This window comes from Carassius carassius, chromosome 47, assembly GCF_963082965.1.
Source record: "Carassius carassius chromosome 47, fCarCar2.1, whole genome shotgun sequence".
NCBI lineage: Eukaryota > Metazoa > Chordata > Actinopteri > Cypriniformes > Cyprinidae > Carassius > Carassius carassius.
This window is the reverse complement of record NC_081801.1, coordinates 25,204,421-25,232,344: the sequence shown is the minus strand read 5'-3', so window position 1 is coordinate 25,232,344 and position 27,924 is coordinate 25,204,421. Positions and strand designations below refer to the sequence as shown.

Genomic DNA, 27,924 nt, shown 5'->3' with positions numbered 1-27,924 from the left:
TGGACGAATTGTTAAAGTTTTTTTTTGTATTTCATAATTGTTCATAACTTTTTTACTTTTTTCCATTAAACGACAACATATATATATATATATATATATATATATATATATATATATATATATATATATATATATATATATATATATATATGTATGCGTTGTGTGACGTCGCAGGCAGTGTGTGCGTGTGTGTGAGCGAGAGCAGAGAGAGAGAGAGAGAGAGAGAGAGAGAGAGAGAGAGAAAGCAGTTGGAATAGGGTGAGCTGGAATAGCGGGTCACTCTCAGTTGAAGGATGAAGAGAGATCGGGCGTGTTCTTCCCTTCGCGTGGACTGTGAGGGTCTGTGAGTCTCTGGACATCTATAACGCGCATTTCACCCAGCATTTCAGTCTCCGCGCAGGAACACGACAGGTAACGAGCTACAGTCAATTTACTCGGCGCTGCTGCGCGGGATGCTCGCGCGTCACGATGAGCACGAGCGGCTTTCCGTCTCAGTCGCGCTCTGCGTCTGAACTGGATTCACATTCTCGTTTTATGTCGTTTGTTTGAATCGAGTAACGTTACCTCAACAAGAGTTTTCACCGGACTCCTGGTTTGTGGAGTCAGCGTTTATGTGTCACTGCCTACCTAGACAGCACTTCTGGGCATCCGAGGCGCGCGGAGCGGCTGTGGGCATCGTTCGCACGCGCTCTGATGCTCAAACATGCGGTCTGTGAGGCAGCTGTTCAAGCACTGGGTTTACGGTACAGCCGAGGTGACAGTGCTGTGCATCCGATCCGACTCAAACTCTCACACATCGGGCAGATTAGAGGTTCAGAACATCAGCGCTACACCAGATATCTGTAGGCGAGCAAGTTTTAATACAGCTCATGTTTAATCAGAATTTACCTTCATTTATTCTAGAATAAGCTGTTTATTTATTGTTGCATCTCATTATTCGTAAGCATATAACAGTTTATTATATAATCTACACGTTTTCTAACAATATATATATATATATATATATATATACACACACACACAAAAAAATACATTATTTTCGATACACGAAGAATTGTTGAATTGTTGATCAAAAATAATTACGACTCTCCTAAATAAAAGTTGAAGAAATTAATCTCTTTCTAATTTCATTGAGAAATTTAAAAAAAGTGGAGTCTTTCCATCACATTTGCATTATGTTATTTAGTTTACTATGTTTATAGTCTGCGTCATTATTTGAGCTAGTATGATGGTGTTTCGTGTTTGTGTGGGATACACTTTCATCTGTCCTTATATTATTATTAGTCACAGATAGTTACTGGAGAGGTCACTTTTGCTGATATTGAAGTCATCATGTTGCCTTCTGCTGTACTGTGTATCTGTTATTAAATATAGATTTCAACAGCTCAAATAGGTTAGTTAAAAGTAACTTTATATAAATTTAAGGCACTTAAATGCTTGTAACATCATCATTGTATTTTGTAATGAAATGTTCTAGCACAGCTACCCGTTTTTATCACAAATTTAACAGGAAAACATTTTTACAGTGTATCAAAAGAAAGACAGTGTACGTTTGGCATAACGGCTAATGAAATTGTTTTTTTTTTTTTTGTGATTTTTATTTTATTGTTATACGCAATGCTATTATTACCCATACTACGTGCTTCTGAAACTGTGTTGTGATGGCTTATTCAATTCAGCTTCAAAACACAGACTTTACACTGAATTAAACCAAAACGGTTTATGGTACAAAAGTAATATCAGTGTTTTTTTCCATGAACATTACCTGACAATTTTGTACAAAAATGACCAAAAGCAGAAGTTTGATCTGTGTCACATTTTCTTTTACTTTTATGTTTTTGATGTTGACATCTGTCTAGTTTTGCTTGCCCAAAAATGCTGTAGAGTTTGATTGGACGTAAATTTCTTCTCATTTTTTTTTTTTTTTACATTATTTTATTTTATTACTTTATTTCAATCCTTAATTGTTGTGATAAGCCCACTAAAGCAATAAAAAGGTTAGTTGTTTTTGGCATTGTATTTTCCCTGTTGTTGACAGCCCCATTAGAACAGATCTGCGACCCGCTGCTGTGGAGCGTCCGAGTGGATTGCACACTCATGTATGAATTGATAATGGAGGCACGGGGACATGTGATATTCCCGTGTCTTATTCAAACATATTGATGATGCTTCATCAGGAGAACAGATGTGATCTAGTGCAAGTTGGTGAATAATCTCAAGCAGCAGAATATAGCATCATTGTGAAGTCTTCATGCAGTCATACAGAGTGCCTGATTATTATTCTCAGTCCCAGTTCATCACTTGTTTCAATCCGTATTTAGAATTGCTCAGCTGCGGTTCAACGTGTAATCTGCAATCCAACTGGAAGCTCCTGAAAAAGTCACACAAGTTATTTTCGACCTTTGTAATGCTATTCACGCTCCTGCTGCAATATTTAAACTTGTTTGTTTGGATCCGTGGTCTTGTTTACACGAGTACTGTGGAGCTTCTTTTCATTTTGTTCATTCACGACGTGTGCTAAACTTTTCTGCAAACCCTCTTTAAACTCAACCTGTATATGTTTCAGCTGTGAACATTGCAATCCCCCACTTTACATATTCTGAGTTAATGTTCATGTACATGTTTATTTAGTATTTTATATTTTTATCTTCCTGATTTTATCTGCTCTTGTTGTACAGCTTTTACTTGTCTTATTTTAAAATTATTTATCTCATTGTTCTATTATTTATTCTTGTTTTTCTTTTGTCTTTGTCAAGCACCAGATTACCTGTATAGATAGAGTACTTGGCAATAAACATTAATCTGATTCTGATGAAATGTAACAGATAACGAGTCTTTCTCATTGCAGTGGAGTTTTGTAATTGACACAGGGTGAAAAGACTTTTATTATTATCCAGTTTATCCAGGTTACATTTAGCTCATGAAATCATCTGTTGGCGCTGTTGTTGTCATTTTTTTATTTTATGTAATTATCCAATATTAGCTGAAATGTAAGTGTGATAGTTTAAGTTATCCAAGCTGAAAATCTAGAATGGCATAGTTTTACACCAACAAGAAAAGACTGAAACATATTTCCACCCAACGATTCAGAAATGCACTTCACATATGAATACCTACCGATGCAAATGAGGTCATCCTGGATTAACATACAAAATGCCAACAGAAAAACAATAAGGTGCAACGCTGTGCCATGTTTCAGTTTGTGGCGTGACTAACAAGGCTTCTTAAGATGAGAAAGGGAAACTTGAAAGTGATTTTTAGCTGTAGTATCCAAAGTTTCGTCACACATCTGAGATAATAATTAAATGCAAATGATTGGTAACCAAGTTTTAAACAAGAGCCCAATTCTCACTATTAACCATCAAGCATGTATAGGCTGTTTATAAGTACTTATAAAGCACATATTAATGCCTTATTCTGCATAAGCATTTTTCAGATCCCTTAATCCGACCCCATCCCTAAACTAACAAATACCTTACTAACTACTAATAAGCAGCAAATTAGGAGTTTACTGAGACGAAAGGCATAGTTAATGGTAACTGATAGTAAGAATTGGTCTTTAAAATAAAGGGTGACCGAGCTGGGTATTATAGATATTGTACATTTGATCAATTATTGTGAATGCAATTTGCTTAGTGGGCCGTGCACACGTTCTGGTACTTGCACATGTGCACTTGTGAAAAAAAACCTACGAGGTGTATCTTAAATGTGCAGCACATTTTTATTTACAGAATTATTTGGATTAAATTAAGGCCAGTTGTTTCTTATGTTGGCTAAGCTAAGCATGCCACATCCAGCTGTCAGAGACACATGTGACCACAGTGCAATGCCTGGAGACACATTTTATGCCGGGTCATTGTGTGTGCCACAATTATTTCGCTCAGAAAATATAATCACGAAATTTGGCATTTGACTAAAATATCTCAACACAGATCACTAAACTCCAGCTTACATGTTTGCTGGTATTTTCAGCTCATCATCATTTTTCTGTAGTGCGGAGAGAGCGTGTGCACATGGTGGCCAGATTGGGTAGATGAATTACTAAATTGAGAGAAACAAAACAATTAAAAGGTCAGCCCTGTCTGAACTGAAACGAAACTGAACAGACTTGATCAGAATGATGAAACTATCTTAAGTCTTTTAGTGCTGCTTTACTGCAGATTGTAAATCTCTCCATAATTGGGTTTTTGTAATTTATTTCTTGTTTCTGTGAAGCTGCTATGACAAAATCTGGAATTGAATAAGGCACTAGAAAAAAAGGTGACTTGACTAGACTATAAATCAATACAGCATTAGTATAGCAATGGCTTGACCTTGAATTACTTGGTAACACATGCCTATTATTTAGAAATCATTATTGCACAAACTGGTAAGCAAAGATTATCCAAAGTTTTGCTCCAGACAAAAACCATAACACAGCTCAGACTGAACTTTCCAGCTTTATGTTTCACTACAGTCCAAGATAACGTGCATTAGGATCTTTATTTTGACCGGTAGAACAGAAGTAGCAAACACAAATCACCAGCATCAGGACTCTTACACTTTATTTCACATTATCGTTGTCATGATAAAGCCACAACAATGTCCGCATAATTTCAAATGCTGCTGAATGCTGTTTGTATATGGGGTAGGTTAAAATGAATGCATACTGTATGATATACAAAGAAAAGTGTATATCTTAACAGATTTTCTTGAATACAAACATTCCACGTAGTTTCATTCAGTAAAAAACACATGCATAATAATTATAATCTAGCAAAATGGTGTTTAACACAATTTTATGCATGCTCCCAAAAGCATTTCAAATCACCTACCCATTTTTTTTCTTTTTGCATTAATCATAAAAGATTAAAACATTTATATTTTTGCATTTTTCTTATATGAATTTGTTCTGTATATTTACTAAAAAGAACACATCCTCTTATGTATAGTTCTATATTCTTCAATACACATATGCATGATTAGGTTTGATTGCTTTATCAAGTCAATAGACCCTTTCACACATACAGTCTTGGTAATTACTAGAAAATTACCGTTTAGAGACCATGTGTGAACAGGACCTTTTCAGAAATAGTGGTAAATTCATTTTGGCAATTTACCGGTATGAGAGGTTGTATCATTACCAGTAAATTACAGGTGAAGAGGTCATTTCCAGTTAATGATGTCACAGAATTTACCGGTATTTTGAAATTGATGTGTGAATGGTGCTTTGCCGGTACAGCACCTTTCACACTTATGAATTTACCGGTAATTTTATGGCAATTTACTGGTATTACTGTGTGAAAGGGACTAATGACAACATTCAAACTCTCAAAATGTATCAGTTATATCACTGTTTTAACTTTTTCCACATTAAACGTTTAATAATGTCACTCTGTTTGAATATTGCAGCAGGTGTTTTATATGTACTGCAAATGAGCAAAACTTTGTTCACATATCTTTCTTTTATCTAAATATTTGTGGATTGGAAACAGATGGAAAATTGACAGGCTTGTGCTGCAGTTCTATGGATGTTTTGGCTGCCAGGTCTTCGGGCCAGTCATGTGACTGAAAACCATGAATAACGAAAGACAGATATCTGAAAAAATAAAAACCTCTCCAACTCAAAAATGAATCTTTATCTAAAAATTTAAATCTACATTTTTCAACTGGCCTAATTTGATTTATAAAATTAAATTTACACTAATACAATTTAGCCAATTGAAACATTTAGATATGATCACTAATCAAATTCAGTTAAGACAATTGAAAAATTTGATGTGATCAGTCAATAGAAAAATTTGAGTTGGAGAGTTCAGATTTTTTTTTACAGTGTGCAGGTAATAATTGAGCTTATATGCCGCTGTTGTTTTGACTTGCTGTAATCAAGAATACAATAGGTTTTGCAGTGCTAATATTAAATATAAAGACTGCGATTCATATCAGATAATGATGGAAAGAATAACTTGGCCAGTCTGTTCATACATTAGGAAAACAGACCAAAGCAGTAACTGGTTTAGAAATTGTTACCAACAGTGCATTGTTTTGAGAACCTAGTGAATGCAGAGTTGATGAAGACCCATCAATAATCATTATTACAATATCAAAGAATAAAGAGTTTGTCATGATATTGCAGTTTCACCATCTAATTCGTTTTTTTTTTATAGGCTGTTTACATTATAATACTGTAAATATAATTACATTAACTTTTAAGAAGTGATTAGTCTTAGGGTAGGACTCGGGTAAAAGGCTTAAAAATATATACAGTATATATTACTACGTTTACAGATTCATGCTAATAATCACATGCATAATCAGTATATATCTTTCCTTACAGAAAGTTGTATACTGATATATAATGTGTATTTACAGATAAACACAAGCATGTCCACAAGCATGAACAAACTAGATTCACTGCAGAGAATCCATTGCTGAGCAAGTGATGCAATACTACATTTCAAACAAACTTATCACATCTTGGGTGGCCTGAGGGTGAGAACATTTTCAGCAAATGGGTGACTTATTTTTTTAAAGGTTTCTCATTTAAAGCAATGGGTTACTGAGATGCTTTTGAAGGTTTTCTGCAATTATACTGCTAAATGAGCTAGTGTTGATGTGCTCTGTATGTTTGAGTGCTGGTATATGATGCTCGTCATGTATACATTCTTCTCTTGACAGGCTGACACTGATGGGCTGGTTGGGCATTTGGGCTATGTCCGTCCTGTTCGGATCTTCCCTATGGCTGGCTTATGGAGTCCGAGCCAGCACTGGAACCAGAACTACAATAAAGGAGGTTCAAGAGGGACTTCAGGTAGTAGTACATTTCATTTTCTTTTGTTCATGTTCTGGGACTCAGAGCTAAAAAGTGTATTGTTTGAGAAATATTGCAGACTATGTTTGTCAAGAAGTGTAAAAAATCATTATATTTTCATTTAATGTCTTTTGAAATTATATGAAGCTTTGTTTGAGGAACACACTGAAGTTTAAGTTCCTGATAATCTTTCTTTGAGGGTCTTGTCTAGACCACATTCACATTTGTGAAGCCTTTTGCACTAAGCTAGTTGAAGAAATTCTGAGTTCCCTTTCAAAAGGGAACTCCACGCTGCATCCTCTAGACGGTGCTAGGGGAACGCCTCCTGTGTGACCAGTATCTGAAGCATGAATGAAATAACGACAATGAACTTGACATTGGCATGCAGAAGCCTATGACGTAAGCAAATGAGCAACTGCAGGTATAAAAGGGTGCCTGTAGAATACGTCATCCTCTTTTTGTCTTCAAGCCATGTGTATGGAAGCACATGCATTTGACTCACGAGAGAGAAGGATGCACTCACTTTTTGCATTCGCGGAACTACTAGAGCAGAGGTCTGTAGTCCAGTTTTTTTCAGTGTTTGCAGGAGCGCGTTTGCCTCTTGGGGGAGTTGGACAAGCTTAATGTGATGCATTCACGGCGGATTCTTTTCTAGCCGGATTCTTCAGGGAATTTAGTGTTTGAACAGAGTGTGTTTGTCTCTCAAAGGAGATATAGCCACGCTGCAAGATGTGATTGCATTGAGAATGCCTGTATGCCTGATTCTCTTTGAGGATTTAGTGCCTCTCACCCGCATTTCGGGTCTCACGGCTGCCGAGGCAGTTAATCAGGCCGGTCAGGGGGATTGTAGGCGGGGCATGGAAGGAATCTGATGAGGAATGCTTTCTCTTCCAGAATTCCATTTTGTTTCTATTTATTTTACTGAAGAATAACTGTGTATAATGTGGGATATCTACATTATCTGTGGAGGAGGCTCCTGACTTGGTGTAATAGCTAGTTTTTTAGTAATTAGGCTCTTGTATGAGCCTTCTCTGAGCCTCTTCATCCTCTCAGCCCAGGTACATGTATTCAGGTCAGCATGGTTTCTGCTATGCTGAGCACTCTGATCCCTAGTATTTTTTGTTTTGCAGTTATTTCAGGTTGTGAGGCTCTCTGTGAACCTCCCTGATCAGCTGTTCTTGAGCCTGGTACCTCCCCTCCCTTTTAGGGTCACTATGCTGAGATCACAGTTCCTAGTGCTCTCTCAACAGAGCTCTGTGGCTGTTAGGTTGTTAGGCTCTTGTGGGCCTACTTGTTAAGTTGCTCATCAGGTCGAGCTTTTAAGTACTCCCCTCACCTGAGGGCCTTTTTTACCAATTGTGAGCATGGTTGGTACTCCTAGCTTAGTACTCTAGCTTTGGAGTCATTATGTGGTGGACTCTGCTCCCTAGAACTCCACTTAGGCAATACTATTTGTATGTAGGCTCTATCATTAGCCTCACTAACTGTGTCTAGCGTTGAGTGTAGTCAGGTCTTCTCTCGGTTTAGAGAGTCATTATGCTGATACCTCCACTCTTAAGAGCTCCTAGACTAGGATTGAGTGTTGTTAGGCTTCCTCTCACTAAAGAGAGTCATTTTGCTGAAGCCTCTACTCTTCATAGCTCCGCTTAGACAGTACTATTGGTATGTAGGCTTCTTTTTTGTGAGCCTCGCTAACTGTCTTTAGTGCTGAGTCTGGTCAGGCGTCCCCTTGCTCTAGAGAGTCGTCATGCTGAGGCCTCCACTCTTAAGAGCTCATTCATTAGCAGTCATATGAGTTTGTAGGCTCTTTCTTTGAGCCTCACTAACTGCCTCTGGTGCTGAGTTTAGCCAGGCCTACTCTCACTTTAGGTCGTTATGCTGAGAACTCAACTCTTAAGAGCTCCCCTACCATGGTCGAGCTTTGTTAGGTTTCCACTTGTTTTAGAGAGTTGTCCTGCTGAAGCCTCCACTCCCCAGAGCTCCGTCATTGGCTGTAATATGAGTTTGAAGGCTCTTTCTTTGAGCCTCACTAACTTCCTTTGGTGTTGAGTGTAGCTAGGTCTCCTCTCATTTTATGGAGTCGTCACGCTGAGACCTCCACTCTTAAGAGCTCCCCTAACAGGGTTGAGCATTGTTAGGTTTCCTCTTGTTTTAGAGAGTCGTCCTGCTGAAGCCTCCAGTCCCTAGAGCTCCACTTAAGAAGTAATATGAGTTGTAAGCTCTCTCTATTTTGAGCCTCACTAACTTCCTTTGGTGTTGAGTGTAGCTAGGTCTCCTCTCATTTTATGGAGTCATCACGCTGAGACCTCCACTCTTAAGAGCTCCCCTACCAGGGTTGAGCTTTGTTAGGTTTCCTCTTGTTTTAGAGAGTCGTCCTGCTGAAGCCTCCACTCCCTAGAGCTCCTCTTAAGAAGTAATATGAGTTGTAGGCTTTCTCTATTTTGAGCCTCACTAACTGCCTTTGACGCTAGGTGTGACTAGGTCTCCTCTCAGTTTAGAGAGTCGTTGTGCTGAGGCCTCCACTCTTAAGAGCTCAAACTAGGATTGAGTGTTGTTAGGTTTCCTTTCATTTAAGTGAGTCATTCTGCTGAAGCCTCTGCTCTCCATAGCTCGGCTTAGACAGGGAACACATGTTAGAAGAAAATTGTTAGCTTGAATGCAATATAAGTCGCTTTGGATAAAAGCGTCTGCTAAATGCATACATTTAATTTAATTTAATTTAATTTAGAAAGTACTATTGGTATGTAGGCTCCATTTTTGTGAGCCTCGCTAACTGTCTCTAGCGTTGACTGTAGTCAGATCTCCTCTCGTTCTAGAGAGTCGTCATTGACTTGGCGCCGGTACAGGATGGCTGCCTCCGTGACGTGCTCTGCATATGTCTTTGTCTTTTTGTTAGTTTGTCCTGTCTTTAGTTATATTCCTGCAATCAGTTTCACCAGGGATGAACTGCTGAACATTCGGCAGAACGCACCACAAGATGTTTTTCCGGATTTCAATTATTCAGACGTTTTACTGAATATTGTTATCGGAAGAGCAGCAGCGCTGATCAAACGCTTCAGGACGCGCAGACGGGGGAAGCGAGCTGGCGCGCTCGTCAGACTCAGGAAGCGCGGATTTCAAACGCCGTTGCCTAGCATCCATCTGGCAAATCTACGCTCTCTACCCTACAAAACGGACGAACTCCTTCTGCTTTCTCGGACAAATAAGGATTTCACACACTCTGCTGCTCTGTGTTTCACGGAAACCTGGCTGAATGACGCCATACCGGACAGCGCGCTCCATCTGCCGGGCTTTCAGCTGTTTAGAGCGGATCGTGACGCAGAATCAACGGGGAAATCGCGCGGCGGCGGGACATGCTTTTACATCAATGAACGGTGGTGTACAGATGTAACTGTGTTAAAGAAGATGTGCTGTCCTGATCTAGAAATGCAGTTTGTCAACTGCAAGCCGTTCTATTCGCCGCGGGAGTTTCACTCGTTCATTCTGGTTAGTGTTTACATCCCTCCGCAAGCGCAAGTAAGTCTGGCTTTACAGAAACTCACTGAGCAGATCACAGAGACAGAACAACAACACCCGGACTCTGTTTTAATCATTCTCGGGGACTTTAATAAAGCCAATCTCTCCCGTGAACTGCCAAAATACAGACAGCATGTTACCTGTCCCACCAGAGACAGTAATATATTGGATCACTGTTACACAACAATAAAGGATGCATATCACTCTGTTCCACGAGCAGCTTTGGGACGTTCTGATCACCTTCTGGTTCATCTTATACCGACCTACAGGCAGAAACTAAAATCAGCTAAACCTGTATTAAGGACTGTAAAAAGATGGACTAATGAAGCAGAGCGGGATTTACAATCTTGTTTTGACCTCACTGATTGGAGTGTTTTTGAAGCTGCTGCCACCGATCTGGATGAACTCACAGAGACCGTAACATCATATATCAGTTTCTGTGAGGATATGTGTATTCCTACCAAGACTCAACTAAATTACAACAATGACAAACCGTGGTTCACTGCAAAACTCAGACAGCTCCGTCAGGCCAAAGAAGATGCTAACAGGAAGGGGGACAATGTCTTGTATAAACAGGCTAAATACACACTGGAAAAGGAGATCAGAGTGGCAAAGAGGAATTATTCTGAAAAAAATAAGGACTCAATTCACGTCGAACGACTCAGCATCAGTGTGGAAAAGTCTAAAGAAGATCACCAATTACAAGACACCATCCCCCAGCACTGTGGAGAATCAACGACTTGCAGACGATCTGAACGAGTTTTACTGCAGGTTTGAAAGAACACCCATCACCTGCCCTGAACACCTCTCCACACAACCGTTCACACCAATAACAACTCCTGCAACCAACCCTGAATGCCTCTCCACACAACCGTTCACACCATTAACAGCTCCTGCAAACCATCCTGAACACCTCTCCAATCAAGTGCTCTCACCATTCACACCTCCTGCATCCCCCCTCTCCCCCACACCTGCAATACAGATCAGCGAGGATGCGATGCGCCAGGTCTTCCGGAAGCAGAAAAGGAAAAAAGCACCAGGCCCAGATTGTGTTACACCAGCCTGTCTGAAATCCTGTGCTGACCAGCTGGCCCCCATCTTCACAAAGATCTTCAACACATCGCTGGAGCTGTGCGAAGTCCCTTCATGCTTCAAACGCTCCACCATCATCCCCATCCCAAAGAAACCCAAAATTACAGGACTAAATGACTACAGGCCTGTGGCTTTAAAATCCGTAGTTATGAAGTCATTTGAAAAACTGGTGCTGGCCCACCTGAAGGACATCACTGGACCCTTGCTGGATCCTCTTCAGTTTGCCTACAGAGCAAACAGGTCTGTTGACGATGCAGTACACATTGGACTGCATTATGTTCTGCAACACCTAGACAGACCGGGAACCTATGTGAGGATCCTGTTTGTGGACTTCAGCTCGGCTTTTAACCCGATCATGCCAAACCTCCTCCTGCCCAAACTAACTCAGCTCTCCGTGCCCACCTCCGTCTGTCAGTGGATCAACAGCTTCCTGACAGACAGGCAGCAGCTAGTGAGGCTGGGAAAATACACATCCAGCACCCGTACAATCAGCACTGGAGCTCCCCAGGGCTGCGTTCTCTCCCCACTGCTCTTCTCCTTGTACACTAATGATTGCACATCTAAGGACCCCTCTGTCAAGCTCCTGAAGTTTGCAGATGACATCACACTCATCGGCCTCATTCAGGATGGTGAAGAGTCTGCTTACAGGCAGGAGGTTAAAGAGCTGGCTGTCTGGTGCACTCTCAACAACCTGGAGCTTAACACGCTCAAAACATTGGAGATGATTGTGGACTTCAGGAGAAACCCCACTGCACTCCCCCCACTCACCATCATGAACAGCACTGTGACTGCAGTGGAGTCATTCAGGTTCCTGGGCACCACTATCTCTCAGGACCTGAAGTGGGACATTCACATTGACTCCATTGTGAAAAAGGCCCAGCAGAGGTTGTACTTCCTTCGCCATCTGAGGAAGTTTAACCTGCCACAGGATCTGCTGAAACAGTTCTACTCCACCATCATCGAATCCATCCTCTGCACTTCAATAACTGTCTGGTTCAGCTCAGCTTCTAAATCTGACCTCAGAAGACTACAGAGGGTAGTCCGGACTGCTGAAAGAATCATCGGTTCAACTCTCCCATCTATTCAAGAACCGTACTTATCCAGAGTGAGCAAAAGGGCTGTTAAAATCACTCTGGACCCCTCACATCCAGCACACTCCCTCTTTGAACTGTTGCATCTGGTCGACGCTACAGAGCACTGAGCACCAGAACGACCAGACACAGGAACAGTTTCTTCCCTCAGGCAATCCATCTTATGAACAGCTGATACACACTGAACACACTACACTTTATATTTATATACACATACACTTAATTTATCTAACACACATACTTAGTATACACTTAAATTTTGCACATAATATACATGTACATACATAACTGCATTTTTGTAATATACCTGCCTACAATTGTCAATTTGTATATTGTCATTCCTTATCTACTTATTTGTATTTTTTGTATTTTTATATTCTTTTATTATGTGTTTTATGTTCTGTCGCTCTCATTCTGTTGTACTGCGGAGCTTCTGTCACGAAAACAAATTCCTCGTATGTGTAAACATACCTGGCAATAAAGCTCATTCTGATTCTGATTCTGATTCTGATTCTGATTCTGATGCTGAGGCCTCCAATCTTAAACGTTTCTCTAATAGGGTTGAGTGTTGCTAGGATTCCTCTTGTTTAAGAGAGTCATCCTGCTGAAGCCTCTGCTCCCCAGAAATGTGAGATTAGGCTCTTTCTATTTGAGTCTCACTGCCTGCCTTTGGCTCTGAGTGTGGCTAGGTGTCCTCTAAGTTTAGAGAGCTGTTATGCTGAGGCCTTCACTCTTTAGAGCTCCTAAACTAGGATTGAGTAAGTTTCCTCTTGTTTAAGAGAGTCGTCCTGCTGAAGCCTCTGCTCTCGTTCAGTGGTCAAACTGCTGCCCGGTTTAAATGATTCAGAATGCACATTTAGAAAGGAAAATATATTTATAGGAACATTTTGGCAGGTTTAGTATAATTCATCTTAATGCAGATAATGCAGAGTTGGGTATAACGCGTTACAAAGTAACTGCGTTACTATATTCTAATTACTTTTCGTGACAACGCAGTAATGTAACTCATTACATTTAAAATAAATGTAATTTGATTACAGTTACTGATGTCAATGAAATTAAGTTACTTGCGTTACAAATGTATTGGTAAGAAAAAATATTAAAGTAAATAAATTAAAATGCATTTCTAATCATGTTTTGGGGCGGCTGCGTCAGTTATTGAGCATGCACTTTAATGAATTACTGGAGAAATCGTGCTGTTAAAATGGACGGAGACGACAAGTGTGGTGGTTGTTTCTTCAAGTGGAAATATAAACATTATTTTGAGTTTTGTGATTGTAAAAACAAAAATATAACTGTTAAATGCAAACTGTGCGCAATTTCTAAAGAACTTTTTACCGCTATTAACTCGCCAGCAATTTGTTGAAGCACTTGAACAGAGTGCATTCTACGACAAAACTCGTCGCCAAGGAGGATAACGTTACCCACACCCGAGACGAGAGCGGTGCAACCTCGTCTAAACAAGCTAGATTGGATTTTTGTTCAAAATCGGGAGGGAAGGTAACTTCTGGACAGGTGAAGAGAGCTGTAGCAGCGTATGTGGTGGAGGAAATGATGCCCTTGTCGACTGTGGAATCGCAGTCATTTAGAGACTTGCTTACGATGATACCCGTGACGGACAGCTCTGTACCCTTGCAGGACCGAAAGACATTTGCAAGGTATCTAGATAAATGCTATGCGGATATGGAGTATAAACTTAAAAAAACATTTGAGCGTTTGGAATATGTCTCCACAATCGCAGACATATGGACTTTTTACATGTTCCCTACATTTTTAAGTCTTTTTTGGCTAATGTGTAACCTATAGCAAACCCATTTTTTTTACTTAATGGACATGCGTCAACAAATCTAATTTAAACCTAATGACAAAAGTAAGACTTAGCAAAAACCATAACAGAAAAGCTATGCTCATGAATCATCAGAATCATATGCTTATGTTAAGTTATAGAAATGCATTGGATCTTTAAGTCAAGTTGCTGTTTTCATATTTCTGTAATATTTTTCAGTCAATATTAAATTACAGAAAGAACTGAGTTTCACTTTGTTTGTAGTGTTTTCTTGTAGGTTTAATAGGTTTTCAAAGTAACTTGAAAGTAAAGTAATTAGTTATCTGATTACTTTTTACATGCAGTAATCAGTAATTTAATCAAATTACAATTTTAGAGCAGTAATTAGTAATTTGTAGTGGATTACTTTTTTTGAGTAACTTACCCAACACTGCAGATAACATAATTAATTGTTTTAATCAACAGACAGTCCTAAAATGTAGTAATAATCTCTTTTGTGTTCTTCCTTGTAACTCTCTGAATGGACGAAAATGCCTGAACCGTATTAAGTAGAATGCGGGAGTAGCTGTGCAAGCAGTCCATTAATCACCAACCAAAACCAGACATGCTTACAGGACAAACAGCACTGATATTTAATCAAATGATGCTGAACGTTTAATGCTCGACAGCAATTTTCAGCATTTTTGAAGGGCTAATAAAGCCCTTAATGAGCCTCTTCAGTTGGCAAATGTCATGTCTAATGTAGATGTGGTTGTAGGAATTGTTTGTCTCAGATGAGATCCTGAAGAGTAAATCATTCACCAAACACTGGGCATCAAACTCATTGTGAGGCCTGCTGGGACTTTTATCTCTAATGACTACTCAGTGCTGTAAGACGAAGACAAGAGGCATAGCTAAACACCAGCCCAACAATTCAGGATCGATATGTGTTATAGTTCAACTGCTGTTTAGTTAAAATCTAGAGTAATCACATGCTGTTTTCTGCTAGATTCAGTGAGATAAGCAGTTCAGTTAGAGATGCTGCAGACTCGTTTGCACACTTGCTGTTTTATTTTGTTCCTAAATTCGGTTTTATTTTTTCCCCATTTGAATTTGTTTGGACTCTGATTTAATCATTAAGTTCAATTATATTAATCAACAAACAGATCTTATTAATTTAAATCATGAAACTTACATTTAACAGCAGTTTATTAAAACTGTAACATAAAATCTAATAAAAAAATTCTCAAAAAACTATTTCCACATGTAGCAGCATTGAGATCACCATTATGTCTGGAACCAAACCATATAGGGCCATAAAAAAGGACATACTAAAAGAAACATTTGTTGTAAAATAAATATTGTAAATAATATTGAGATATCTACAATACTTCTTGAGTTACAGCCATGAAATCTTTGGAAAAATAATATTTATGGCATATGTTCTGTGCAATTGTTGACCTTTCTAGTGTCAACATAATTTGTTCTTCAGACATTCATCTTTATAAGAAGATCCACTGAAGTATTAGATGAATGCAAAGTGATCAACATTTCGTTTTTGAAATGTGTAAAATTTTACATTTTACTCTTAGAACCATATTTAGATCCCAATATCTCTGGAACTGAACCATATAAGAATTAAAAAATGTTGATACTGAATGAAAAGTTTGTTAAAGACCAAAATCTAAAAAGATATTAAGATGTCTTTAATACAGACATGCAAACTTTGGCATATAATGCAAAAAAGAGTAAATTTTATTTTAGGGATTCTCACTGTTAACTAGTTCTTTATTGTCTTGCATATTACTAGTATATTGGCTGTTTATTAGTACTTATAAAGCACATATTAATGTCTTATTCTGCATGATTATATTCCAAATAACTCAATCCAAACCATACTTCAACTTAACAACTACCTTACTAACTAGAAATAATAAGCAAATTAAGAGTTTATTTAATAGTTAACAATGAGAATTGTCCCCAAACTAAAAAGTGACCCAACAAAGATGTGCTTTCTTCATCATTTATGTATTTCTTACACCAAATCTAATTGAAGCTAGGGACCGGATGACCCAATTGTATTTATGACTTCCAGGTGGTGCAGAGGAAAGTCACTACACTAAGTTACACTACTTCTATTAAATTAGCTTCTACATTTACAGACATTAAACTTTGCGAGAAAGACTTATTTAAAACATGCCTGTATAGAACACAGACTCACAGTATGGAAATAAACAGAGATCTGTAAGTGCTGCTGTTTTTTCAGTGGAGCGTATGCTGTAAAAAGCCCTAGCTTGAACCCAGAACCAAGTCAATCTCTCAGCCTTTTAATGTACTTACACCATGAACAATATTTATTATTTAAGGTTATAAAGATATTAAATATGAATGTATTTATGGTGTCGGCACCCAGTGGTCATATTTGTAACCAATTCATATGTTTTTAACCTAGTTTACATGTTTGTACAGTATGTTGCAGTGATGGTTACAGCAGTGCTTCTCAATTGCTTTCAAGTCAGAACCCACATTTTACATCAAATAGCGAATGCAACGCAACATGCAGCCAGAACTCTTTATTGCACAAGGGAAACTAAATATACCTGACAGTATGCCAGATTATTAACACAATATAGATTTTGGCTGAACAGTAATTGAACTGAGCAGCAACACATTTCTAAATTTTGTAAAATCAGTAACAGAAGTGAACATTTTAGTCTGTGCAATACTTATCTTTTATTATTTTAGCATTAAGTATTGTTTCAGTCTGTGACCTCATGAGAACACTGCTATATTGTATGCACAAAGTTTAATATAGTTTTGGAAACACACATATGTTTGCAGTCCAGCTGATGGTCTACTAAATTTAATAGGAACTTTGAGAGTGATTTTGAGCAGTGAATCTTATTATTATACACATGTTGATTATTTTTATTATTCATGGTAGATGTACCATATTTTGTACACTTGTTGTGTACAAATTGCAATAATGATGATAAAAAAAGTTATTTACACATTCATTAAGTCAGAAAAACACTGTTGAAACCATCTCTGTGAACTGCAACTTCAAAAGGTTTACTTCAAATTGAGTGACATGCTCAATAATGTCAGCTCGCACATTGTTAAAACATTATGATAGTGTCATAGACTGATAAATATCACTATAGTTGCTCAGCTTAATGTGCAAACTGTACTTGTGTGGCTTCTCTTTGAAAACTTGATTTTATTGCTGAGATCTGCAGAAAACACATCAGATGAGCATTTAGCAAGTCCTACAGTGTTATCAGAAACACTGCGCTAGAGAGCAAAGAACCCTCTAAAATGGTAATGAGGATCTAACTGGAGAAGAGGATCTAAGATCAGCCTCAGGGAAACTAAAGTGTTGCAGCATCGGTAGAGATGCATGAGTGATGTGAGAGAGGAGGCAGGACTCTGAGTCTGGATCAAGATGGTCAGCATGGAGGATGTGGAGATCGCACTTAGAAAGTCAAAACTTAGGGACGCACCAACCCAATACCTGCATCAGTTCCAATACTACAGTACCTTTTTTTTTTTTTTTTGCCAGTTCTGGTATCTGTGGAATGAAACTGTCTCACAATTAGTTACAAATGTATGCACAATTTGTCCATGAACTTAATAAATGTTGCAAACATGTCTTACTATTCAGAACCAAATGCATTTTAACTAGTGAAAAAAATAAATAAATAAATAACAGGCTCAGATGTATCTAAAAAAAGCCTCTTATTTGTTTGTTTGTTGCTTGCTGTAATGTATGTGACATAATCTGACATACACATATTAAGTGGTCTGTACTGTATATTTTAATTTCAGATTTTTTGGTGTACTACATGTAAACCTGTAAGCTTTGACCAGTGAAATAGTTAGATTTGTATGGCAATCAGACGGGGCTGTTCCTATATTTATGGGTTTTACCTTAATATTTTCCCCTTTTCTTTTGCAGCAGTTTGGAGGTGCTGAAAATAAGGTCAAGAAAAGTAAGTCCAACCTTGCATATTTTTGATGATGATCTTTGTGCATTCTGGTTTAAGCATGTTTTGGAAACTACTGCTTTAGCCTTATGAATCCATCAGCTTCTTTATGTTTGTCTTAAAATCAGCAGCTCAAATGTAAGTGGCACCGTGCATGAGATGACTAATGGAAAGCCAGCGGATACTTGAGGGATCTCAGGGATCTAATTAGAGATCACAGGGTTTTACTCTAGGGAATTCAGGTTGAATGTAGGTATTACAATGGCTGTTGTGAGTCTCAAACAGACCAGTGCTGCTCCACACATCACTTATGTGTCTCTGATTGTAGTGCTGTGCAACAGTAATGATTTCTGTATTGATTACAGAGCGTGCTTTGCCCTTACCAAATCAAAAATTTGTGCCCATTGTATTGGAATGAAATGATTGTCTTTGATGTAGCTAGCAAACTAACACATTCAAATACATGAACATTACAACTCTTCATACAAAATCTATGTGCATAAATATACTGAATATGCACATGTAGTGCACTTCAAATCCAAGTGTGTGTGTGTGTGTGTGTGTGTATATGTGTGTGTGTGTGTGCATATATATATATATATATATATATATATATACACACACACACACACACACACATATATATATAGTACTAAATTGCAACCTCATCAGTACAATTTTTTAATAGAAATACATTTTAATGCATGACAGTTTCAATAGAAATGGCATTAAAGTATATTTTAGTTTACTATAAATGCTTGTCAGTACATTTGGCCGTACACCTTAACCTCATTTCAAAGACAATAGAATTCATGATTACCAGTAATTTATCCCTTCACCGTATAATTTGTAGAAACTGAAAATGTTAAAGGGAGGAACTGCCTTTAATGTTTTAGTATGTTGATTCACAATTGAACTATATTTGCAAAGGATCTCTTACTTTTTTTGGATTTACACCTGGCTTAGAATAGCAGATCAAAGCTTAACAACAATCAGTTGGAGAAAAAGTTTCCCATCATTTCCGGACAGACAGAGAGACAGACAGTGTCTCCAGTGTGTCAGAAATATGCAAATGATGTGTTGATTTCCCCTTAGGGACTAATTATTCAGTGGCTTCGGACTAAACTTAACAAAACACGCAGTGGCATGTTTGATTTTTCTTTCTGTGGCTGGCATCACATTACCTTCTCATGTGCGCGCGTCTGTGTATAGCTGCACATTATCTCACTTTCCCTTCCTTCCAGAGAGGCCTCTTTGTTGTCATGTCTGTGCGTCTCTTCCAAAGGCTGACATTAATCAGACTGCCCCAGTTTCTGAACACCACGCATATACCAAACCACCCAGCCACTTGAGCGGATGACCAAACGATAACAGGTCAGGCTTACAGCCTTTTGGCTTCCACACAATCATAAATAAATAACGTGCCGCAGGCAGCATACTGAAAAGGTCACTCAAGAAGAAAGACAGGAGAAAGCTTGCGCTTTTGTGGCAGACACAATGCACAATCAAATCTCCGTCAGGATTCATTTGGCCTCGAGTGCTTGAAATTACAACTAGAGATTTGTTATTGCCGTGAATTAAATGATATCATGAGGCAAAGCCCATTAAGGCTGCTTTGATTCTACACTAATTGAAAGGGAATTCGATAAGGCGCAGCACCTCACTTATGTGTCTGGGTCACGGCAGAGCATTATGGATTGAGAGTTCAGGAAAATGGAGGCATGGTCTTGTTAGTCTTAGATCCCAGTGCTGAACTAATAAACCAATCACATCCACATTACAACATGACAAAATGTCTCTGTGATGTAATAAGGTACTAACTATGACAGCAGCCCTCTATATTTGCATCAAATAATGTTGTAAATGGAGAGCAGATAAAAACTGACCTTAGCACAAACCATCTTCACAACCAGTTCATGATATTTTGGTCTGTTGAAGTAAACGCGATAACACAACGCAGGCTAACAGAAGAAAATCATGCAGTTAACACAGATTATCTTAGAGTTTTAGTATTAAAACTAAACGGAAATGGGACGCATCACCTTAGCTACAAGCTAAAATAGTTTATGAGCTCGTAAGTAGGGATGAGAATCTTAAAGGGGCCCTTTTATGCCCTTTTACGAAGTTTTGATTTAAGTTTAGGGATGTATTAAAATAGGTTTTGTCTGCTCAGCTTCAAATAATAACAATTTGGCCATATCAGTTTGAGCCAGATTGAGATTCTAAGAATGTTCATGAACAAGAGAATCACGCTGAACCTTTGCAAGCTCAGATTTTACGGAGGTGAGGTGAGTTGGTGAGTTGGCAGCAGGAGAGGGTGACACAGGAACTGCGGGGAAGCGAGCCGAAGGTAAGTGATGTTGCTTGGTGGTGGGTTGCTTAGAGTGGACGGGGTTCCGGGGAGACACTGACATCCAACACAGAAACACACAAGAAAGCAAGGCATAGGTCACAAACATGAAACAACGCTCTCACGAACACAAGACGCTAGACAAGCCAATATATAGGGATGAGTAATGAGTGACAGCTGTTGCTGATGACAATTAACGGAGATGCCCACAAACTAATCAGTGCTGACACGTAACACACAGACTTCACCCACATAGTGCAAAACCCAGAGATCACGGTTTACCAACCGTGACAGCCATTTGCTGTAGTTCTTGAAAAGTGTTTTCTGTTGAGGAGAATATGTCCTTTTAGTGTAGACTTTCAGCTTTGTAACCTTGCAGAATCTTTTTTTAATGCTAAAGCAGCAAAAGTTGAAAAAGTGAAAGAAGCATAATTTACAATAGCTTTTGATCCACTTAATGACTCTTAATACTTTCAGGGACACAAACTACATTGCACATACACTCTTAAAACAAAAGTTTTGGCTCAGTAAAAATGAAATGCAACATCTGCATTTGCGTCTTATGTGAGTTACTTGAGAATATCTTTTTGAGTTATGTGGCCTTGAAATCATCTACACAGGCTTTGGGTTTATTCCAGAAACATCCACCGAAGCTCTCCGACATTCAGGGCAACAGATATTACTGTGCAGTATCAGTCATACATCACTGTCAGATTACTGGAGAATAACTCTCCATAGGTGTGTAATTATATTATCCTTGGGTCCAATAAAGTTTTCACGGCTCACAGTCCATAAAATTCAGAAACCAAAATCAGCAAGCCATCAGAAACTAATCATAATGTTGAATTATGATGGCCAAAGTTGAGCTTGTGAGTCAAGGTGAGAATCTAAAGGCATTTAACTGTTCTCGTTCCACTTAATGATTCTTAGTACACTATTTCTAATACCCTTTGTTAAAACAGGACTTTGTTCTGAATGTGTATTTTAAACTAAATGTTGTAAAATTGACATCTAGTAAGTAATTTAACTCATTTATGTAAGTTAATTTGGAATGAGAAATTATAAGGAGCAGTTTGTGTAAATGACCATCATGGAAGGTAATTTAGAAGGCAAAACTCATGGTAGATATGTTGCATGTATATCAGTCTCTCTCCTGAACAAGTTAACCCTACAAGAAAAAGAAAATTCAGAAGTCGTTTCTGACTTCAGATTAAGAATTTAATTGGAACAAAAAATGTTTTGAGACAACAAATTGTTTGCGAGAAAGGATTCAAACATCAGAAGGACAGAAGATGGTGACTGATATGCTCTGAACACAGCTATAAGCCAATAAAAAAAGTAGTCAATAAAACATGTAGCTGCGAGCAGCAGTTATAGACATGTATTAATTTTTTTTAATGCATAATCCAGAAAACCAGAAGACAGATGAATGATTTTACACCAATCTCTTCATATGAGCTCATATAACTGTTATTTGTTATGTTTTGACCAATAGGGTGTGCAGTGCCAGGATGTCACATACTACTGTAAATTAATAAGAGAAAGATGCAGCCTAATTTCAGTGAACTGGTACATTACATGCTAATAGTTTGGTATGAAAAATAATTTGCCAGTAATATAATGAAAATGATGTCAGTTATTAGACCTACTGAAACCACTGGGACCAACAGTACCCCAAAATAAATAAATAAATGAAGTAAATAAAAAAAAATAGGGATGCATGATATTAATTTTTTATGTATGTATGAGCTGAAACTTGCAAAAGAAAATGCATGTCTGCAACATCCTAACATTCTCTCTACACTGGTTGAATGAAAGCAAACTTTGCAAATCGGTAGTGCGTGGACTCATATGGAAATATAACGCGGCATCACTTTACTGTGTGCGACGCATTCAGTGATAGAATTGCTGATTATATTGGGATCTATGTGTTTTGACGCAACATGACACGCCATTCACGTCTGGTGTAGCTGCCAGTTTACACCAATGCTTCTAGACTAGATGGTGTATCATTTCTATGGCAACAGAGCTTTACTTCAAAAAAAAAAAAACCTGCAAGTGTGACTGTGATTCCTCTAGCAATACCTGTAGCACAGAATCTCACCTGGTGACGTGGCCCAAGTGACAATGATGGCGCCTGTGTTTGGCGATGCGTCTGTCACTTCTGTCACTTCTCTGCTCTCACGTACATTTGTAATCCTCCTTGTGATATTACTTGTGTCAACCCTATCAACCACCAGCTATGTCTCTGCAATCATACGATACGATCGGGCCGCGTTGTTCCGCATTAAGGCACATATGCAGGACTTGTGTATTACCTGGGACAGATATTATGAGTTTTTCCCTCCAAAACTGGAGTGCCAAGCGCCATCATCGGAATACCTTCTGCTTACCCGGCGCCGTGGCAGGAGAAGGAAGCGGGGATCCAGGGCTGGGGTTCAAGTCTGGAGGAGAAAGTGGCGATCCCGTGGATTTTCTCCCGGGCCGAACAGATCCAGAGCCCCCGGGAGTGAGCGGTGCCTGAGGCCGGTTCCGGTCTGCGAGTCAGATCGGGGCGCGATCTGTGCATCGTCACCTGTGTGGTGCACCTCTGACCGGATCTTCCCCACCCGTCCCGCTTGCCATCGTGCACGCCGTCAGCGTGCCCTGTGCCCGGTTACCTGTCGGACGGATCATGCCATCCAGCCTGCCCCAGGACAGCCCTTGTCATACACGCGCACTACCAGGATTACACTTATCAACGTGCGCTCCATTGCGAACAAGGCTTTTACTTTGAATGACCATTTCACTAATGAGAACTTGGATTTTATGTTTATTACGGAGACTTGGCAGCGGGAGATTGAACACTTTCATCTTAAAGAACTATGCCCCCCGGACTGCTCCGTGTTTGGGACTCCTCGGCTCGCGCGACGTGGAGGCGGTCTTGCGCTGGTCTTTCGGGACTCTTTCTGCTGCAGCTTGACGGACACAGCTTCGTTCGACTCATTTGAGATGCAGATGTGTAAGGTTGGGAAAACACACTCCTATTACTGTGTTTTAGTTTACCGACCTCCTGGTCCTGCACGCACATTTCTTGATGATTTCACTGAGTTTTTAACGTCTATCATAAAACTAGATCGCGTTTTAGTCCTTGGGGACTTTAATTTGCATATTGATGATGCCACTTGTTTGAATGCAGCTGAATTGTTGACTACCATGGACTCGTTTAATTTTGTACAGCACGTTTCTTCCCCCACCCATAAAAAAGGTCACACTTTAGATTTGGTCTTCTCTTGTGGCCTAACCATTGATAAACTGAGTGTGGAGGATTTTCTAATTAGTGACCATTGTTGTATATCTTTTAATTTGTCACTTATCACGATGCCTACTGTCTGCAATGTTGTAACACAAAAACACATCATTAGTGAGACAACACTTAGTGATTTCTCTGCCTCCTTTGACTCTCGCTCCTTTGTTGATTGTGATGATGTTGATTCATTTGTGCAAAGTTTCAACAACCACTGTCTGTCGATTTTGGATATGGTAGCACCTGTTAAAAACATTTCAGGGTCACATAAAAAAGCCCTCCCATGGATGAATGATAACATTTGTAGTTTTAGGAGAAAATGTTGTAAGACTGAGCGTCTGTGGAAAGCAACTAAATTGGAGGTACACAGACTCCATTTAAAAGATATGATACTGGATCTGAATGAACTGATAAAGCAGGCTCGCTTTATTTATTTATTTTTCCAATCTTATTTCAGATAATAAGAAAAAACCTAAGGTCTTGTTTGACACCATCGAAAATCTAACTGCACCTTCAGCTCCTCTTGTGCCTGTGTACACTCATGAGGACTGTAACAACTTTTTGTCGTTTTTTGTGAACAAAGTACAAGACATTAGGGCCAGTGTTAAAGTTCCAATAATCACTGTGTGTTCTACTGAATTTTCAATGGTGTTGTCTTGGTCGTCCTTCACTCCTGTCAGCCCACAAGGAGGTGAAGACCTTAATAGGAAATATGAAACCGTCTTCAAGCCCTGCTGATATTGTCCCAACACCTCTATTGTTGAAAATGTTTGATATTGTTGGCCCCTGTATGGTAAAAATAATTAACCTGTCACTTGCATCTGGCTCAGTCCCCAACTACTTCAAACACGCTGTGGTAAACCCGATCCTTAAAAAGCCGAATCTTGACCCCTCAGAACCTCATAACTATAGGCCCATATCAAAACTTCCATTTATTTCAAAAATTTTGGAAAAAGTGGTGGCAAGCCAGCTGACCTCCTTTATGGAGCAGCACAACTTGTTTGATATTTTTCAATCTGGTTTTAGAAAATTGCACTCCACTGAAACAGCTCTTATTAAAGTCTCTAGTGATGTGATGATGGCAGCGGACACTGGCCGCTACACTGTACTTGTACTTCTCGATTTGACTTCTGCTTTTGACACGGTAGATCACAGTATACTGATCAAACGGCTTCACAATGAGATGGGCCTATCTGGATCTGTCCTCCAGTGGTTCTCTTCCTATATTCATGACAGAACCTTTAATGTCGCTATAAACAATGTACAGTCAGATGTGACCAATTTGACCTGCGGAGTGGCACAAGGGTCAGTTTTGGGCCCTATTTTGTTTTTACTGTACATTTTGCCACTTGGTCATATTATGGGTTGTTTTAAGGATGTTTCGTATCATCTCTATGCCGACGATGTCCAGTTGTACTGTTCTTTCAATGATGCTGAGTTCCATCGTTTATCACTGTTTTTAGAGTGTGTGTCCTCCATCAAAGACTGGCTGGCCTCTAACTTTCTGCAGATAAATGCAAGTAAAACTGAAACACTGATCTTTGCTCCAGACCACAAGATCCCGCTGATCAAACAGCACCTTGGCTCTCTTGGCTCCTCTGTTAAATCCAGCCTCAGAAACCTGGGGGTTGTGTTTGACCAGGCCATGTCTTTGGAGATACACTCAAAACAGCTTGTCCGAAACTGCTTTTATCACCTTAGGAATATCTCTAAAATACGCAAAATGTTGTCAAAGAAGGATCTGGAAATTATTATTCATGCTTTTATATCAACTAGACTTGATTATTGCAACTCTGTTTTTACCTTCTTGAATAAGTCAGCCTTGAACAAACTGCAAATGGTTCAAAATTCTGCTGCTAGACTTCTAATTGGTGCCCCCAGAAGGTCTCATATCACTCCCGTTTTATTAGCTCTCCATTGGCTCCCTGTAAAATTCAGGATTGATTTTAAGATTTTAGTGTTGACTTATAGGGCATTAAACAGTCAGGCCCCACAATACATCAAGGACCTTTTGACCCCGTACTCCTCAAGCCGCACTCTTCGGTCCTCTGGCCAGAACCTGCTTATGGTCCCAAAAACTCGCTATAAGACCCGAGGGGACCTGTCTTTTCTGTCTGTTGCCCCCAGACTGTGGAATGCCCTGCCCCTGTCTCTGCATCTGGCAGACTCTGTTGACTCTTTTAAAAAAGATTTGAAGACTTGTTTATTTAAGAAAGCTTTTGGTTGATGGGTTTTTTCAGTAGTGTTACTTTGATTTGACTTATGTATATACATTTTTATTGTTTTGTTCTACTTTTCTTGTGTACAGCACTTTGTGATTTTATCTGTGAAAAGCGCTTTAGAAATAAACTTTACTTACTTTACTTCAGCTACTTAATCAGCTTTCTATAGCACACCTGCCAAACATGACGTAACATTTTGACAAAAATTGACGCCATTATAAACATACAAACAAACATTGCACACAGTAAAGATTTACTTACTTATGTTATTGGAGATTATGTAATAGTATTTAAAACACATCTGATATTTTTTTTTGTCCAATCAAATGTCATTAATATCTTGTGGCATTCAATTAGGCATTTTTAAAATTCTTTATTGGTTAGTGTGGGCTGTTATTTCTAGGCTAAATACATGTTTTTAAAATATGTATACATATTATCTATAATATATAAATATAAGAGGGTCAGTACAATTTTTTTAATGTGTTTAAAAATAAATCTTTTCAGTTTAGCAAGGCTGCGTGAGAGCATGAGGGACCTGGATAATGGGTAAGGGGGCACTGCCTTAAAAAAGGTTGGGAACCACTGTTTTAAGCCCATATTAGCTGATTTTGATAACATTCTGATAAAATTGTTAATTCCGGAAAAAAAAAAAATAGACAATTAGATAATTAGAACGTTTAAGACCTAAAAGACTGTTCTCTCTGTGTGTGAATAATAAGAAGTAAATCTAATTAAATCACTGCTTGGCATCTTAATACAGAACTTAATACAGATGTTTTGTTCATTGACAGGATGCTAGTTTTATAAGCTGAAATTCTAAATCACATTTGGTCTTCCTCTGGGTCTCAGGGAGCGCAAGTCATGGCTGTGACTCTCATCTGTTGAAGTCCTTTACAGCTCTGTGTCATTCTGCAGAGGACACATTGTATTTGCAAATCTCTGGGGCAGTGGAAATATTAATCAGAGACTGTCAGGTCGGGTTACATGATTCAGTAAACAGAGTGAGTGTAACGCCTGTGCAGGTCTGACATGTTATCAATACCAAGTGCAGCAGCATTGAGCCATTCCTCACTTTTAGGTATAGTACAGTGTACTTCATGAAAATGATGTATATATATATATATATATATATATATATACACAGTACAGTACAGACCAAAATTTGGACACACCTTCTCATTCAAAGAGTTTTCTTTATTTTCATGACTATGAAGATTGTAGATTCACAAGACATTATTTATTCATTTGTAACTGCGGGTTGAAGTATTCCATGTTCCACAGAGCTGCATTAAACAGTGTGTAAAAACATCTAAATGGCACTTCAGATGCAGCTTCAGTTTTCTCTGAATTGCAAAGATCAATTTATTTGATACTGATTGCATTTGCTTGGTAACAGCCCAAATACAAGTATTTGGCCTAAAAGATGGTGCACACCTTTAGAAACAATGGTGTAAAGGTAAAAATAAAAAAAATAACTTTTTGTCTATAGTGCAAACCCTTAATTTAGATTTTTCTTTATTTTTAATGTGCCACCCCAAAATTTACTGTGGCCTCATCTGGCCACCCCTGTTAAAATGTTCTCGTGGTGCCACTGAAAAAGCAACTAGTTAATAGTGAGTATTGATCCCTAGACATAAGTGTTATTTTGTGAATTAAGACTGGTGGTTGGTGAGGTTGTTAACACTGCTCTGAAGAAATATTTTCTTTCCAAAACATACTTCCCATTGGTTTATCCACCCTGAGGGAGGACGAGTACAGACAACAGCATGTCAGAGATGCATCACATTGACAGTGAAATAATGGAATAAAGTTATTGTCTTGTT

The 27,924-nt window shown here is 38.7% G+C and overlaps 1 protein-coding gene across 3 annotated transcripts in view; it reads left to right on the top strand.

Annotated features, from left to right (window-relative positions):
• Positions 1–237: 237 nt before the first annotated feature.
• Positions 238–27,924, top strand: part of LOC132130621 (follistatin-related protein 4-like) — a 205,511-nt gene continuing 177,824 nt past the window's right edge. For 2 of the 3 annotated variants that reach the window (XM_059542392.1, XM_059542390.1), the window contains exons 1-3: positions 238–411; positions 6,658–6,790; positions 18,213–18,246. In XM_059542392.1, coding sequence (XP_059398375.1) covers positions 6,668–6,790; positions 18,213–18,246 — 157 coding nt within the window. In that variant the 5' untranslated portion in view covers positions 238–411; positions 6,658–6,667. The remainder of the gene's footprint in view (positions 412–6,657; positions 6,791–18,212; positions 18,247–27,924) is intronic. The other variant, XM_059542391.1, reaches the window with a different exon arrangement.